Source organism: Centruroides vittatus, unplaced genomic scaffold, assembly GCF_030686945.1.
Source record: "Centruroides vittatus isolate TY-2023 unplaced genomic scaffold, ASM3068694v2 contig_438, whole genome shotgun sequence".
Lineage (NCBI taxonomy): Eukaryota > Metazoa > Arthropoda > Arachnida > Scorpiones > Buthidae > Centruroides > Centruroides vittatus.
This window is the reverse complement of record NW_027122238.1, coordinates 52,107-70,605: the sequence shown is the minus strand read 5'-3', so window position 1 is coordinate 70,605 and position 18,499 is coordinate 52,107. Positions and strand designations below refer to the sequence as shown.

Below are 18,499 nucleotides of genomic sequence, written 5' to 3'. Positions count from 1 at the left end.
CTTAGGCCCAAAATATATAATTATTAATTACTTAATAAACATGTGCTATTATTTATAAAAGACTTTATGTGAACAAATTTAAAAATATAAAAATTTAATGAATACGAATGAACAATTTAAGAACTTTATTTTTTAATTATTAACAATCTTTTTATTATTGTTATCCTTAATCAACGACATAATATGCCGTTGCCATATCGATTACATCTTGGCTAAGGCCAAGAAAATAAACTACATGCTAATAAAATGTGCTAGGTGCACCTGGAGACTAAATCATAAAGCTTGTAAAACTCTATATAATGGGGCAATACAACCAATGCTACTTTACGCGGCCTCTAGCTGGGTCATGTAACTAGTAAAACTTCAGTAGCAAGTAAAATATTCTCTCTTAAAGACAGTTTGCCATAAGAATTTCAAAGTACTGCAGAACTGTTTCTACTAATGAATCTCTGATACTAGCAGAGCTCCTTCCTTTGCCACTATGTATTGTAGAAAAGGTTCTAAACTACTACATCAGAACTACAAATATCAAGGCTAAACAACAGTCTCTACTCTTATCTATGGCTATTCATATGCAACCACATTGCAATTATCCTATTATCTCTGATCATCGCCCTGTACACAAGGTTATCCCCAGGGTACAGTACATTTGGTATCATCTGCTTCCTCAATGGATAACCATGCAGACATTAATATCTACACAGATGGTCCACCAAGCTGTGACCACTGTCTACCAAGCTGTTCAGTGGGCCACTTCACTATCAAACAACACTCTGTCTATCAACATTTACAGTGATTCTCAGTATGTCTAAAAGCTCTATTAAATTCCAATTGCAATACCAATAAAATCACACCATATTAAAAATTTTGTAAATAAGATAACTTTTATATTTGTTCCTGGCCATACTGGCATACTAAGAAATGAAAAAGCCGACTTTGAAGCTAAGTCAGCTGCAAAGGACACTGACTTGGACTACGCTCACATCCCTCTCTCATGTAGCAGTCTTAAAAATTATATTCATGACAACGCTATGCGAAAGTGGAATGAACAATGATTGAGCAGTAAGACAGGTAAATAACAAGACTATTTTCCTAGTGTTGAATGTAGGTTCTCATCACCACTTAGAGATTTAACGTTCGCTACTGCTCAACTACTTACTGAGCATGGTAATTTTAGTTATACATCGTCAAGTAATTGGTACCTGGCGATGTATAATCGGGCAGAAACTGTCTCTTGCTTTTGCTCTACAGAAACCTAGACACCGTCGACCATACGATCTATCGTTGTCGAATTTACGATCAAGATAGACTTATTCTGAAATTAGAAATATTTATGCTTGGTTTCAGATGGCCATGTCCACTGGATAAGTTTGTTCAGAAGCCACTGTTTGATGCTTTTTACATTTATGTTCAAGAAATATGGAAGAAAAGACTATCTATAATTTCTAATTTCTAGTTTTACCTTTTAGTTTTCATTAAAAGCCGAATACTGTACTAATTTTATGTTTACTTTGTATCATGTATTTTGGTTTACGTATTCTTAGTGTTATACATCCATAGGAGTGGTGCACTTATTCTAATAAAAAAAAAAAAAAAAAAGAGAGAGAGAGAAATCACCGCACGGCTTTTCTCCCATAATAAAAATGTGTAGAGCGTGAGTCTGCCAGTGTTATTATTCTATCATGTCACACGAGATGGCGTTAGTACAACGAGCGTTCTTAATAGAAACCGCCAAATTGAAGCCAAATTCAAAGCTTCACCACTCAACGAGATCAAAAAATAAAAATAAGAATATTAAGTAATACGAGATCTATTACTCCCTACCCCTGAGTAATCGTAAGAAATCCTTGACCCTCACCCACCCCAAAATATTTTACGTAATTTATGGACGGCCCCTCAGATAGTTAAAAAACCAGACCAAATATGAAAATCATAGGTACAAGAGGCCCAATTAACTGTATAAGATCTCCGATGCAAATCGGAAATCACGTTACTTCAGTTCAAATATTTCCCCTGAAAAGAGTTAGATAGATGATCGGCACGACTCTATTCATAAAGGAAAAGTATAATGTACAAAGGCAAACCACTACTAATTTGAGGTGGAGAGCATGTTTTAAATTAAATAAATTTAAAAATATGATTAAAAATTGCAGCCCGGCATCGAGACGCCGCCACAATAAATAATTGCTCGTTGAAATGTATGTTAACAAAATTAAACATAAAAGAACAGAAAATATTCAATAAGAAAAAGAAGTAAAATCAGATATTAATATCTCCATATTAAATAATTACTAAGAAAATTTACATAAATGACTTAAATTAAAATATCAAAAAATAGAAATCATATCAATTACTTGTTCTTTCCATACACTTTTGTAATTTTTCCGTATCCCTCTTATAAATTTTCTTACAGAAAGTAATAATGAAATAATAGTAATAATAATAAACAGAGAAATCTGAACCCTAGATCTGATTATTAGACAGGCTTATATTTTCATTTTATTATTTATTAAATATAAGATTTATGACATTTATAAGTTAATCGAATAAAGTTAATTAATTTTTTAAATGAAATTAGATCTGTAAAATTTGATATCATCTCTCTATTCATTGGACGAATCAAAAGTGACGTTAGGAGATATTACAACAGAAAAAGAAGTGAAATAATAAGAAAGAAAAGATTCACAAGTGAAAATATTGAGAAAGAATCATGACTGTTGCATTTCTTATTGTAGCTGTTTGCTCCTTGCTGACCGGAGTGACAATAACACAGAATCGCCGATTCCATCCTTCGTGGGAAATGGAAACTGAAAAGGAAATAGATCTTCTAGGAAATCCAGTTGTGAGTTAAAAATTTTTTCTAACTTCTGTAAGAATAATTTCTACAAATAAATGCAAAAATTTAATTCTGACATAATTATTCCTGTTCATTATTAAGCATAATTCGGTCGACACGTTACACAGTTGAAAGGTCTTTATACCGTTTAGCGTATTGGTTTTACTGTTAATAAAAAATTAATTATTTTGTGTAGAAGATGGGTTCAAATTTACCCAATATTGCGCCTTGCCGTAACAGCATGGAATGTAGTAGCGGATGTTGCGTCCTTTTTCGCAAGAATCGAATGTGTTTAGCTCGAGCTGAATACGGAGAACGATGCACCGTGGATGAAGTGAAAGGGGGAGTGTATGATCAGTACTGTCCCTGTAAAAACTCATCATGTAAGTAAAAATTCTGTTTAATTAAGCACCGTAATAAATGTTAGATCTGAACTCCAAAATTTTTTGCTTTACGTATGTACTTCCAAGTGTTCGAGGATATGATTTGCGACTATGAAAATTCTGTAATTATAAAGAGTAATTATTGTCTAAAATGTGACTTTTTATTAATTTATTTTAAATGATGCTAATCTGAATTCATCGTATTAGTACGAAGTCAATACTTTTGTTTATAATTTCGGCTATTCTCTCTGTGGGCATAAAGAGAATCTATTTTGTACACGAATAATGGGTACGGTGTCGCTCAGAAAAAGAGCAGTAGGGTGATGAAAGACGGCTTTAATTTCCATGAAAAATTTCATCAAAAATTTCTGATGATACTCGCCGGGAATTTTTGATGAAATGATTGAAAATGAGTTTTACTGTGTTTATAAATAGAAAGGCTTTTCTTCTATTTGTATATATGTATACATATCATATATTATTAATAATAGTATACTGTATACTGTATTTATTTTTACTTGGTCAAATCTTACACACGTACAATAACTTCACCTAGAGTTCTATTTATGTTAAAGTAATTACAGTATAACGGAATTTTTAAAAGTATTCAGTTCTATATTTATGGCAAAAGCACTGCTTTTTCTATGCAATTTAAAAAATTTTATTGAAGATTTTTTAAATGTATATTAAATAGAAAATACCTACAGATGTAGTAATTATTAATAAATTACTTATTCTTTCAGTTGTTTGTGATACTAAGTCACCAGAACCCTCGTGCCGGTATGTCCTGTATTTCTACTTTAATGGTTTGGGTCCTCATTTGTAATATGAATAACTTTCCGAATGTATACTTAATAATCAAGAATATTTTGCGGTATTTTTATATATTTGTAAACTTAACAATTATTTTTAAAATAAACGTTTATAAATAATTGTAATACTTTTGGAAATTTTGGTATTATATAAATGATGCATTTTAATAAAAATAGATAAAATTTAAAATGTATGCTGTCATTTACCATATATCTCGGCGGATAAGACGAGGTATAAATTTTCGTCGAAGTTTTATAGTTTTAGCTTATATCTGTCCTATAAGACGACCCCCAAACTATCAACGGCCTATGAATTTAATTTAGATCAGCGATCATCATCTGAATAATAATACTGTACAGCGTATACGGAATGATGTCGTATTTGTAATTTTTCAAATGAAAAAATTTATTTTCTTGCATCTGGCAGCTCGCTTGCGATTGTTGCAAGCATTCGCTATGATTCGGCATTGGGGTAATGACCTTGACTATTCACAAAAACGTCGTATTGGCTATTCTATTTTGTGCACATACCCTACTCTCTACTGGTAAATAAATAATTACGGTTTGTCCGGTTTTTTATAATTATTTTTAATTTAAATGGTTGTACTATAGATTACCACCTATAGAATGTCGGGACTTTGAGTATATATTTGAACTCAGAGGACCGAGACGAGTTCAACGGTACTCTACTTTTGGGCGGAGGCAAAAAATAAGAAAGTTATCATACTTTTTTCGGCGATCGCGCGATTATCGGGAGTCGCGTCGCTCTCTCCGCTAAGCCTACCGCGTGTTTAACAGGCAGTCCGGCATGTCGGCTATATATACCTTCAACAAAGGCAGATGTTGATCCACGAGCACACTCATCGTCTACAGTTCGAGTTAAGTCCTTTTTGCACACCCTCACGCTCGTCGACTTAGGGGTTACGGCTCCTCAGTCTCGCTATCGCTCGCGGTCGGCTAGTACTACGCGCTATCGCGATCGGGAGTCGCGATGCTTGAACAAAAGGAAAAAATGGAACTGGCGTTCGACTGTTCGGACTCCGCCGATTGTTTAACGTCACTAGTTATTGATTCACGGTAGTTCTTGAACAAAACGAAAAAAAGGAAGTGGCATTCGACTGTTCGTGCAATTTCTTGCCTTTCATAGTGCTTTTTTAAAATTTGTTTGCAGACTTTACCGCGAGATGGCAGCACTAACACTACGGTGCCGTCTGCATGAAAGCATTAAAAAGTATAACTTAAAAACTATGATAGCTTTCTTATTTTTCATTTCCGGTCCAAAAGTAGAGTATCGCTGAACTCGTCTCGGTCCCCTCAGTTCAGATATATACTCAAAGTCCCGAAATTCCATAGGTGGTAATCTGTAGTATCTCCATTTATATAAATTTCAATCTAATTTTTTGTATCTGTCCTATAAGACGACCCCGGATTTTGAGGGCCTTTTTTTATGATTCAATTATCGTCATATCCGCCGAGATATACGGTATGATTAATATTTATCATTTACGAAAGTTTTGAGAATAATTATAAGGTTAATTTCTGTTAAAAAGTTATCAAACTGTTAAATGATTTATTCGATAACGGCAGATATCAACACATTGGCTGCAATATATCCTGAAAACGATACGCTAGGCCATAATTTCGTCCATTACGATCGAATTTCTTTTAATCGTTTTGCCGAGCATGAATGAGAAATGAAGAATTACATTTTTACTCGTAGTACTGAGTTAAATTATGAAAGTGAATCAGGTACCAATCCACTGAACACTTGGAAGAGGATTTGTGATTCGCCACGATTGAAACGATTGAATCAAACGATCAAAAATGATTAAACGATCGATCATATCTTTCGGTAATGATAAATATAGTATATATTTCGTAAATACAGTAGGAAGTAATTACAACTGGAAAAGTAATTACAGCTTTCATGTGAATAAATATTCAAATGCTCTACGTACTACGTGCTCTTCCTCGTTGCCCGTCTGTTGCAAGATAGCGGGCAGCTCGTAATGATGAAAGAAATACAAGATGGAATGCTGAATAAAAAACCAAGAGGTGAGCAGGCCAAACCGCTGTACTGACCGTTAAATCTATAGTCGAAGCGTAGAAGGAGAAATGATACAAGTAGAAGAATCTCAACCAATAGTACTTTTTAATAGCTGTATGGCAATAAATAGCATCATACTGATCTGCTACCCATACTATTATAATAATGTAAAATGCTGTTGTCGTATCATTAAAAAATTCTGACATAATTGCTTCCATTCCAACTAAAGCCAAAATAACAATTAAAAGAGGAGCAGCAGGAAAACTTATTTGAATATTTATTCACATGACAAACCAATAAATAAACGTGAACGATAATGAGTTTTAATTTGTTTTCACCTTTATGTCATTAGCTAATGTTTTACTTTTTTGTTTCTATATTGTTTACTTTAATGTAGTTTATAAAGGTTTAGGTGAAAATATAACTATTTTGTTTTGACTTTTGACTAACAAGTAAGACTTCCTCTCTTTACTAATTAGAAACTACACCAGTATATCAAGTCTTATTTATAAAGGTAGTGACTTTATTTGAGAATTATATTAGATTTTTCGGATAATGCAACGCAACATATGAGCTATTTGCCAAAAGGTGTGCCTCCTTGAAGAATTTTCGAAGGTAAGCTATTTCTATGGCTCTATTCAAAAACACAAAGAAAACACTAAAAACCTAGCCCGTTCGTCAGATGCGAACCCACGACCAGCTACAAGTGTTAACTAGTTTTATCATTGAAATTTAATTACTAATTCAAAATTAGAATTTTACTATTTATGTTACTTTAAACTAATAATTACTTTAGTTAGGAGAAACTATGCTCTTGTAACGATTTCTATCTGAACTTTCTAGAAATTTGACACTTAAAACTGACGGTAAACTAGTAAAGATCGCGTATCGAAAGTCATACAATTCAGCAAATATTATTATTATTATTATTTTAAATATATTAAACATTTATTATTAATTAATTCATTTATCATTCGATCCGCAGTACAGTACATTAATTCAAACTTCCCGGAAACAGTAAATGATATAATATATAAGTATGTAATTAAATTGCAATAGCAGACATGAAAACTGAGGTTTTCATTATAATATTCACAATTGAAAAACATTTATATTAAATTTAAAGAAATATGAAACTTTCATACGCGCAGAAATTATCCATTTATAAATTCATGGTAATTTAGACTTTAGTTATTCATTTACAAGTATCCATATCATTATGGAGTAAAATTCACTAAAACTATTGAAATAATTTTTAAAATATTAATGGGCTGCAATTAAAAAAACTGTAGAGATATAAATTCCCACTGTAGTCCTTCTGTCCGTCTGTATTTCCTTAACGAAGTTGGATAGATGATCGGCACGACTCTTTTGTTAAAGGAAGAGTATGATGTACAGGGGCAAGCCACTACTGATTTGAAATGGAGAGCATATATTTTTAATTAAATTAATTAAAAATATGATTAAAAATTACAGCTCGGCATTGTGACGATGTTTATGATTTAGAATTTAATTAGCTGCTGTTTCACCGAAAAATTTCATTCCTCAGTTTACTATTAAGCAATTGTGCCCAAAAACTTTTTCGCTGCCATCTTAGGCAGTCTGTCTTATAGTAATATTTATATATTTTTTACAAACAAGAGACAAGTCGCTCCAAAATTTATTAGACGATCACCATTTACACTGATGTTCCAGAACAATTTTATAGACAGCCGGACCTTCCTTTTTAGGCTACTCAACTGCCTATTCTTTAAAAAGTTCCTTTAAAAAACACAGAAAAACCAATAAAGTTAAAAAATCTTTAAAATTGGTATGGTAATCTTACGACATCTTCTTTAGGTCATCCTTATCCCGTCGAGATCTCGGCTCCTTTTATCCACTGAGAATTAGCGCTGTTTAATGTAGATTACGCCGATATATCCCTCTGGTGACGAATTTAAATTTAAATTTTTGTTTAATTTTCGTCGGATGGATAAATATATTTTTTACAAACAAGAGACAAGTCGCTCCAAAATTTATTAGACGATCACCATTTACACTGATGTTCCAGAACAATTTTATAGACAGCCGGACCTTCCTTTTTAGGCTACTCAACTGCCTATTCTTTAAAAAGTTCCTTTAATTCCTTTTAAAAGTTCCTTATCTAATATTTTATATAGTGAATTGTTTCGTTTAGGTTTATTTTACGCTAAGTTCATCATGAAATTTAAAAAACAAAATCCAGATAATGCCATAAGAAAAGAAAGGAAATTAATTTAAAAATCGACTTTTCTTATATCTATGAATATTTCAAATTATTTAAAAAACGTTTAAAATATTTACAAATAAATAAATAAATAAATTGTTATAGAAAAAATAATTTAAAAAATTAATTGTTCTGTCAGTATGATACAGATTGGTCAGAGGGGATTTAGGAATTACTAGGTGGATAAAATGGTATCCAGGTTTCAGGGTAACTTATGTTTGCAGCAGGATTCAAAAGATTTAGAAATGTACAAACGGCCAGATACAAATGTTTTATTCACATAGATATTACAATTATCAGCTCTATTTTATGCTGTATAGGTTAGCCAATAGATGAATACCTTCAATCGAAAAGTTTTTGATTATTGTGTTTGTGATGGAATCGGCACCTGGAGCCGTTCTCTCTCTTATTTTATTGATACACCTGTGTAAATTTTCTACATTAAATGTTTCTGTTAGTGATTGAATCATAACAGTTAAGCATTGTATTTTCTGCACATTGTGTTTATTTTTATAGGTAATGGAAAATTTCTCCTTTCTTTGTCAAAAGATTTGTTAATTTTCTATATAAGATCAGAGACAATGGCAACCTACCAACAAAATTATTATATTTGCTGTATTAAAAAATGAGTCAAAAACATCAAAAATTACCTGGATTAGTCAAATGAGGAATATAGTTAATGAATACGGAGTTTCTATAGCTCCATTATTAGAAAATTCAGAAATTAGCAATGTTATAAGGAAGCAACTAATACAAAATGCATTGAAAATCACACTAGCTCAAGATATTGAAGAAATACATAGGAGAAGAGAACCTAAATGGTATAAAATATTGCTAAACTACCCCTTCAATAATAACTATATGTTATCCAATATGTCGTTTACAGTCAAGAAGTTTTTCATTCAACTGAGAATAAATAGCAATATGTTTATAGTTAATAATAGAATCTACGAAATTTCCAAAAGTATCTGCACAAGATGTCAAGAATTATTCACTAAGTACCACGTTTTCTGTGAATGTAAAAAAGGTTATGAGCTAAGAGATAATGCGGATTTAAATCAATTAAATTTCATTACAGAAGAAAATCAAATAAATCGTTTTTTCCAAGATGCAAATACTGTGATGATTCACAAATTATATAATTATACAAAAACCTTTTGTAAACAATCCTTTAACGATTAAAGTATTTGAATCGATCCAATCAATGTATGTAATAAGATAACAGATAAAACCAAATGTGTTATAAGTATGGTTATGATCAATGAACATACATTCTATGTTATAACTCCCTGTAATAGCAGGCTATGGCCTATTATGACTAATAAATATTTATTATCATTATTATTATATTGTATGTTAATAATTTATTATTAACTTATTAATCTTTTCTATGTTTAATTATATTTTTATATTTATTATATAATGTTTTCTTGGCTCAATTCTACGTTTACATTCCGCCATTATAAACTGTTATGGAAGTTTTACGTTCTGGTATTGGAATACGAAGTTCGCTGTAGTAGTTGTTAAATGTATGATTCTTTACAGTTAAGTTTACAGTTTACAGTTTAATGCATGCTATAAAAATAAATACAACTAACGGAGAAGTCGTTCTGTTATATAGTGAGAGAAAATAAAATAAAATTCACATATTGCCTGACATATTAAGCCAAAAGTGCCGACATCATTAGGGAATGTGCTGATTGGTTTAACTGAAGCGACGTTGTTTCAAGTCGATTCTTTCCACAGATAGACTGTAACACGTAGCATGCCCTAACTGACACATTCTTCTGCCAATGTAAAATCTTTAAAAAATTTCATGCCTCGATTCCTAACATTGCGAATATTTTTCCCATTAATATTAGCGAGTAGGTCAGATTAATAAAATGATATTAATACTTAAACGTGTTAAAATATATGAAAAATAAATTAATTGAATTTGTTACGTTAAGAATATATTTTGTTACAATTAGGAGCATAATTTCAAAAAAGTTCTATATTTCTTGAAAATATATATTTTACTTCTGTATTATTTTTGTGTCCCGTGGACACTAAGTGGGCCCGTTTTTCATACCAATCGTATTTTCGCCCAGGCCCGCAACGGATATGACCGGAAGGTAAATAACGGGGCCCGACATATTGAGACTTATCGCCATGAAAGTTTCCTGGTATTTGATTTCGGGTGTCTCAGAAAAGTAAGTTGAGGCCTTATTTGCATCATCATTCAGTAGTTCGAAACGAAACATCGTAAATAAATTAATTAAACAATTTGATATATACTTATTATGGCTCTAATCTATGATATATAACAGTCTTTTATCTTCCACTAAATACGGAAATTTATATAATTTAGGCTGTAGAGAATAGAGAGCTCGTCTTTGATTAGCTTATTTGTAAGTATACATCCGGCTTTGAAAGTGCAAGTAGACAGATATTTTTAACATAAATAAATAAATTCTAACAAGTCATTTATACCAGGAAATTTAAAGATGTCATTACTACAATAATGTTACAATACAGTTTGTTACAAACCAGTTTTATTTTTCAACAGGACAAGAGCAAATAAAAGTCGATAACAATCTAACAATTGCTTGGACTTGTATTTTATGAACTTATTTAGGATATTCGCATTATTTATTCTTTGTAACAATTTCTAATTATAAATTAAATTAAAAAACTTTTTATGTGAGGTATTTATTTGAAATCTTTAAATTAAAAACAATAATTACAGTTTAATTATAACAATTAAGTCAATTGAATTCTTGCCTATTATTCCTTTCTCGGTTAATAATTCAACTGTGACTCTTGTTTTTTGTTTAAAGATTTCAAATAAATACTCTACATAAAAAGTTTTTAACTTAATTTATAATTAGGAAAACGCCACAAAGAATAAATAATACGAATATCCTAAACTAGCAGGTAGGCCCGGCGTTGCTCGGGCAAAAGTAACGATAGCGAAGATTAAGATTATTACGTTATAGTCAACCTTACCCGTTTTCACAGAATGCAAGAATCACAATACAAGTCCAATCAATTGTTACATTGTTATCGACTTTTATTTACTCTTGTCTTTTGTGTTAAAAAATAAACCTGGTTTGTAACAAACCGTTTTGTAACATTCTTGTAGGAATAACAGCTTTAAATTTCCTGCTCTAAATGACTTGTTAGAATTTATTTATTTATGTTAAAAATAAGCCGGATGTATAGTTACAAATAAGCTAACGAATGAAGAGCTCTCTGTTCTAGGCCCTAGAGTATAGGACCCGAATTGTATAAATTTACTTATTTAGTGGAAGAAATAGAGCTATTACATATTTTATATTAGGGCCATAACAACCCTATATCAAATACAAGCAAAACTTTAACGTGTTAATGTTGACTACAATATCTAAACTTTCTAGTTAACTATTAATTCTACAAAATTCATTTCATACATTATAATGCTATAAAAAATCTTAGTGTAATAAATTATGTGATTATTTATTCTTTGACGTATGAAATCTAATTATGACATATTCGGAAGTAAAGTCACGTTATCGCATAAAATCCACGGGATTTTCCGGTTTGTCTTTGTCGTCACGCGTCAACCAAGTCTCATTTTGACTTATATACAAGAAACAAAACGAGAAACTTTCATTCTCTACATCGTTGCTGACGTTATAAACTTGACGCAACTTAATCAACGTAACTGAAGATTTGTTTCAATAAGCAAAGGTGAGTTTCTTTTCCCTAATTCCGAATTTTCTATAATCCGTGTTATTTTCAAAATTAAAAAATGCGCTTAATTATTTCATAGATCAGGTTATTTCCAAGATATTAACGTATAATTACTATTAATTTCTATAATTTCCGCAAGATTTAAGAGTAACTACAAAGTAAATTATACTGTTAAAATATGACTTTATTCATCAATAAAGATGCGAATTCATATTTTTATGAGGAAACGTGAATTGATAAAAAAGTTATGGCATTAAACTACTGTTCTGGGGTCCAGAATCGATTCCGGGCCCAGCACATTCTCACGAATTTTTCAAGATTTTTCAGCTGCTCTCCCGGATATGATATCTCCAATTGTGGGTCTAGTCGAACCCCTTATAGTACTATAAAAAGGCCCTCGTAGTACATAAAACACGGATAAAGTTTTATAAAGTATAAAGTTAGATAAAAGGAGCTTAATTTAATATGATAGCCGGAACTTTGCTTTAGAGATTTTGAAATTCTGTTGTTTATCAATTAATTCATCATAAAGGTGCAGCTTATTACTTTTAAAAATTCATAGTTATCTGTTATTAATTAATCATTGACAACAATTAATCACGATTATTATTTAAAATATTTAATACACGTTATAATTATTAATTATATTTTAAGGAATTTCCAATACATAAAATTCCACGTAGAATCAATTAATATACAATTGAACGGAAGTTATTACAATATCAGCAGGATATTGCGAGTATAATTACGTAAATAAATATATAAATACATGTTATTTTCATATATTCCTGATTAAATTATTAAATTTGTAGCTATAAAAAATATATTTATATAACGTATAATAATACATATAAATTAATGAAAATATTTAGAATATAACATATTTCACTCATAACCAGATATAGGCTATCCTTGACATTCACCTTGCATTCAACATTAACTTTTACAAAACTTAAAACATAAAAACACTAAAATATAATCAAATATCTGAATTATAAGATAAAACATATAAAAATTTATTTAAATTATTAAATAAAATAACTAGTAAAATCCTTTGGTGTGCGCTTTATACTGTGAATATGCTAAAAATGTAGGAAATAACGAGGAGAAAAATTGTAGGAGATAAGGAGACTTTTCATTTTATCTCCTACAATTTTTACTTAATATACTCCCATATGTTAAATAGAAACCGTAATAATTAAGAAAATGATATATAAATAAGAAATTTAATATTAAATAAATAATATTAAAAAAAGGTTATTATTCTGAAAACTCGAATAAATATTCGACTTAAAAACAAATTAAAATTTGAAGTATTTTGCTAAAATTTAACTCGAATTTTTTATAGAATATTTTTTTTTAAATAAATTTATATTGGACTTTTTCAATGGGAAATACTAATATAATGCCCAAGGACGAATTTCCTAAGCTCACGTCAAGAGATGTATACGAGTTTACGTCACAGCTGACCCTTCAGAGTTCAACTGTGACGTAAACTACTTACCTTGACGACTTTATAAAATGAATTTTTTAGTTTATTTCCTTAGTCATTTTACAGGTTTTTTAAAGAAGTATATTTGTCTTATATTCAAAAGCTAATTTATGAAGTGATTTTTAAAAATCATATTAATTGAATAATTAAAAAATATTTCGTAAAACATTCTCAGATAGTCACATAAATATATAACAATTAGTATAATGATGAGATTCTTACAAAAATACTAAAATAATGAGATACGTATTGATTGCTTTAAAATATCACATCAATCACATGGCATTTAACACAAACGGAAGTATGACGCATTTTGATTTAAACCAATAAGTGAAATCAACGGACTTTCATTTTATAGTGCCCTAACTAGTTTCATAATGCCAAGAACGGAAAGATTTATTTGGAGAATTACTAATGTTACCTTATATATTTACATAATTTCTAAATGTGTGTTAAATTGTGTAGCATTTTCTATACATTATGTAATGGTTTCAATGAGGAATTTCCGTTAAAAATTACAAAAATTAAAGTATTATAAATGCAAAACGTTTTTAATTACTGATAAAAAATTTAAAAAAAGAAAAGAATTAGTTTAATGAATTTATTTTTTTTCTAGTATAGATATAACCACTACAAAGAAGTTTTAAAAGGTTTAAAGATGAGGGGTATTCAAATGATATCTCTTCTATTGTTTGCTATATTAACACAAGTAATGACTTTTGCCTTAACGCACGAAGAATGGACAGGAAATTCAACTGACAGTATAGCTAAACATACGTACAATAATATGAAAAATCAAACGGAGAAATTTGGAAATTTCAGTGAACAGTTTCTGTCTTGCCCACAGATATTCATCGAATCAAAATACTTCCAAATTTTAGATAATAAAACCCTATACGTTCCGAATTATTCAAGTTATTCTCATAGAGGACTGTATCCGCCCGGAGATTACTACATAAGTGGAGATGGCGTATATGTCTGTTTTCTACAAGTATTTATAGAAGAACATAAAAACGTCTACTATCTAGAAGAAATTTTGGTTTATACCACTGTTATAGGTTTGTCGATGTCACTCGTTTGTTTATTCCTTCATTTCGTAGCATTTCTTCTTGTACCAGAAATGAAGAATTTACCGGGTAAAAATCTAGCATCCCTCTCTATATCTCTGTTTATGTCTAATTTAGTCTTTCTGATAGGTAGGATAGGATATTCATATACTTGGACGTGTTATCCTCTCGGTCTAGCTAATTATTATTTCATGATGTCTTCTTTCTTCTGGATAAATTCGATATCATTCAACGTCTTCCATTCTTTCCGCCAGGCTACTACAAAGCTTAGATTATCAAAACACAATAACGTCAAGAGATTTTTCTTCTATTCTTTATACTCTTGGGGTTTACCAATTGTATTCTTGATTGCAGTAGTCGTAGGAGACGTAACCGATGCGTATCCCGAATATTTAAAACCGGGATTCAATTCACGAAATTGCTGGTTTCGTGAAACGTTGTCAGCCATTTTCTTCTTCGCCATTCCGTTTGGAATTCTTGTATTTATAAATGCCATGTTGTTCCTTTTCAGCTCTTTTATAATTTCGAGCTCTATCGGAACCGGTAACGAAGAAAATGGAAAGAGGAAAAAGTTTTCTTTGTACTTAAAACTTGCAGTTATAATGGGTCTAGGTTGGATTTTTGGATTGATTACTTATTTTGTATCCTCAATTTTTGTCAAGTTCATTAGCGTTATAATAATAAGCTTTCAGGGTGTTTTCATCTTTCTGGTTTTCACTAGATTTCATAAAACGAGAGCAAATTTGCGTCGAATTTGCAAAATGATCGTTTCTTGTTCTACACTTCATACAGAAAATCAGCGATCCAGTGCCAAAAAATCCAGCATTTCTACCATCAACTCCATCGCTTCTTACAGAATAAAATCTGAAGAATATAAACCTCAAAACGATGTAATTATAGTTCATGCATGAAGAAGAAAAGCCGTTTCCACTTTGAAAATAATTCCCTGTACCCGATTTTAATTGATGTATCAACGATTGTCTTTGATGTATAATACGTAGTGTATTAGAATATTAAATATAGCATCAGAAATTTAAGCATTACAGAAACTCTTGGTAGCAATACACCTGAAAGCTCATAAAATTTAAAATATCTTACGTTCAGTATTCTGTAGAATTTATGAACAGAGATGTCACTCGTGTAATTGCTTGTATTTAGTGTATTTATTATCCAGCTTTGAAATCAGAAAAAAATTATGAAATGTGGTTCACAAAGTATCAATTTGTAAAATGTATAGCATACATAATTGTAAAATTTGTTGTAAATAATTTATGCATGTAAACAATTGTAAGTCATATTATTCTATGGAAAATATGTTACTTACGTGATAATTATAATAAATAAATTATGCTTTAACTAATTCATTTGTGAAATAAGCAATATATTAGTATTATAGTTCTAAATTGTTTTAGTGTTGCAACAAATGCAGGAAGTGTTATTACTTTCGGTGATAATAAAATAGTTTAATTTAAATCAAATGATTAAACTAACAAGAAAAATACTAAAACTTCTGTGAATTTTATTTATTTCATTCTGAAGATATACAGTATATTGAACAAACAATACTACTTTCACGAAGTTACCACTTAAAATTCATAAAATTGGAAAGAAAACGAATGTGATGGGCGTTCACTGAATTTCAGTTTATTAAGTGTAAAATTTTAAGTAGTAAGCATAATATTAATACTAGAGTCTGTTGATCAGGTAACATTAATGTTGCAGTTGTTTAAGTAACGTAACTGTGCAAGTTTATAAGAAATACAGTCGAGTCCGCATAAGTCGAAACCCAGATAACTCGACACCAACGGTTAAGTAGTCACTTTTCTGTAGTCCCGGCCGACTTACATAGGCGTTAATGTTAAAAACCTCCGGTTTACTCGACACCGTTTAACTCGTCACCACTGGATAAGTCGACATACTTTTGCTGTCCCACACTCTGATAAGTCGTCACCCCTCCTGAAAAAATGAATTCACTCCGCACGTGTGGTGCGAACTCATTTTTTTCAGGAGAGGGAGTCGATTTATTTATTAATATATATATATATATATATAAACAAAAAGAAAATATACAGTATACATCAACGTCACACCAGAATCCAATTTTGCATTTTCTCATGCCAGAGGCATTAAGAATCCTTAGACGTTACTTGCCAACAATTGACAATTGCGAAGATGATGTTTTCAAGACGTTCGTGATCGTTGAAAAAAAAAGTCGAGACAGTTAAGTGCTCAAAACAAACAATACTAAACGAATTTTTCAGTTTTTCATCTACAGAGTAATTGTAAATGGAGGACACAATGTATTGTAAGCCTACACTACTGTATAACGCACTACTGTATTTTCCTAATTGTAGTTTTGTGGTTTTTTTCCAACTTCGCTTTAGTCGTCACATCGGATAACTCGACACATTTCCACTTCCCCTTGGGGTGTCGACTTATGCGGACTCGACTGTATATGCATTTGTGTATATTAATTACGTAATTAAATTTTTAATAATATTCTTAATTTATTCAATTTAAAATATATGTTCTCCATCTCAAATTAGAAGTAACTTGCCCTGTACATTATACTTTTCCTTTAACAACAGAGTTGTGCCAGTCATCTATCTAACTCCTTTCAGGAGAAATTTTTGAATAGGGATAACGTTACTTCCGGTTTGCGTTGAAAGCGCTTATATTGTTAATCTGGGCCTTCTTCCCCAAAACTTTCAATATACGGTCTTCATTTTTATCGATTTGACTCCATTTTCGAAATTAAGTAAAAAATATAGGGTGTCCCATAAGTTTCCATACATGGGAAAAATAAACGTTTTGATATAAAAATATATTTTTATTTATAATATGCTCTAAATGACTGCCATTGTGTTGAAAACATATTTCACTGCTTGTCCTCCACTGCTGAAGAACACAGCTGGAGTTATGCTTGTAATGGTGTTGGTGATACGTTGCTAGAAATCATTTATGTTTTGTATCTTTTCCTGACACACCGTGGCCTTCAAATGCCTAAAAAGATAAAAACCCAAACAGGTGAGGTCTGGAGATCTCGGAGACCACTCCACAGAACCACGCCGATCAATCCACGCACCTGGAAACTGCTGATCTGCCATATGTATGAAAACTTATGGGAGACCCTGTATAATAAAACTGCAATAAAATTTTATGAAATATGCTTGTTAATAACATATTAACAAATTTTTTACATTATCAAGTGGAAGTTTAACTGCTAACCATTATCAGTTTTATGAAACTTGTGTAAAATTGGCATTATATTTCTCTTGGCATCTAATTTTACCTTCTGAAATATTTTTTAGTTTTAAAAAACTAGAAAAGACAGAATGCAGAGTACTGGCCATCTGAAAAATAAAAGAGATAAAAAATGTATATGTGAATTAAGCAATTAAAACCTATCAATTATAAATTTAACCGTATGAAACGAGCTTTATCTAACTCATAAACGGATAAAGATGACATTGTCAAAACGAATGAAACAAGAACAAGACGTGAAATTCGGCCTTTATTCAGATAATTTGGAATCTGACTATCGTTTCATGGATGGAACTGAATATAGATGTTTCTTTTATATAAATATGAGCATTTTGCTTTTTAGTCATTACGTGAATAATAGGAACAGAGCAATGCCGTGTTCTTATTATTCAGTGACCATTTTCTTGACGATTTTTCACAGCTAAGATAAACTTAAAAAAACACTTAAAACTTCCACGACTACACAAGATCACATAGAAAAATATTGTGAAACTACTTTTATTTTTGGACAGTGCAGTAAAAAATAATAAAATGCAATAAATAATAAAAATAATAAAATTGCAAAATGTTGAAATCTTGACCAGAGACTTATCCCTTTTCAATTGTATTTATTAATATAGTCAACTCCAGGTTTACGTC

At 30.7% G+C, this 18,499-nt stretch overlaps 2 protein-coding genes across 3 annotated transcripts; both read left to right on the top strand.

Annotated features, from left to right (window-relative positions):
* Positions 1-2,665: 2,665 nt before the first annotated feature.
* Positions 2,666-4,106, top strand: LOC136976988 (uncharacterized). Its single transcript, XM_067272389.1, has 3 exons — positions 2,666-2,842; positions 3,033-3,219; positions 3,963-4,106. Exons 1-3 carry the CDS (start codon positions 2,711-2,713, stop codon positions 4,043-4,045), a joined length of 402 nt encoding a protein of 133 aa, XP_067128490.1. The 5' UTR covers positions 2,666-2,710; the 3' UTR covers positions 4,046-4,106.
* A 7,823-nt stretch (positions 4,107-11,929) lies between these two features.
* LOC136976987 (latrophilin receptor-like protein A) lies at positions 11,930-15,958 on the top strand. 2 transcript variants are annotated; one of them, XM_067272388.1, is made up of 2 exons: positions 11,930-12,034; positions 14,151-15,958. In XM_067272388.1, exon 2 carries the CDS (start codon positions 14,188-14,190, stop codon positions 15,505-15,507), a length of 1,320 nt encoding a protein of 439 aa, XP_067128489.1. In that variant the 5' UTR covers positions 11,930-12,034; positions 14,151-14,187; the 3' UTR covers positions 15,508-15,958. The 2 variants fall into 2 exon arrangements, with proteins under 2 accessions (XP_067128489.1, XP_067128488.1); XM_067272387.1 differs by having other exon boundaries at positions 11,942-12,034; positions 14,146-15,958.
* Positions 15,959-18,499: the final 2,541 nt, after the last annotated feature.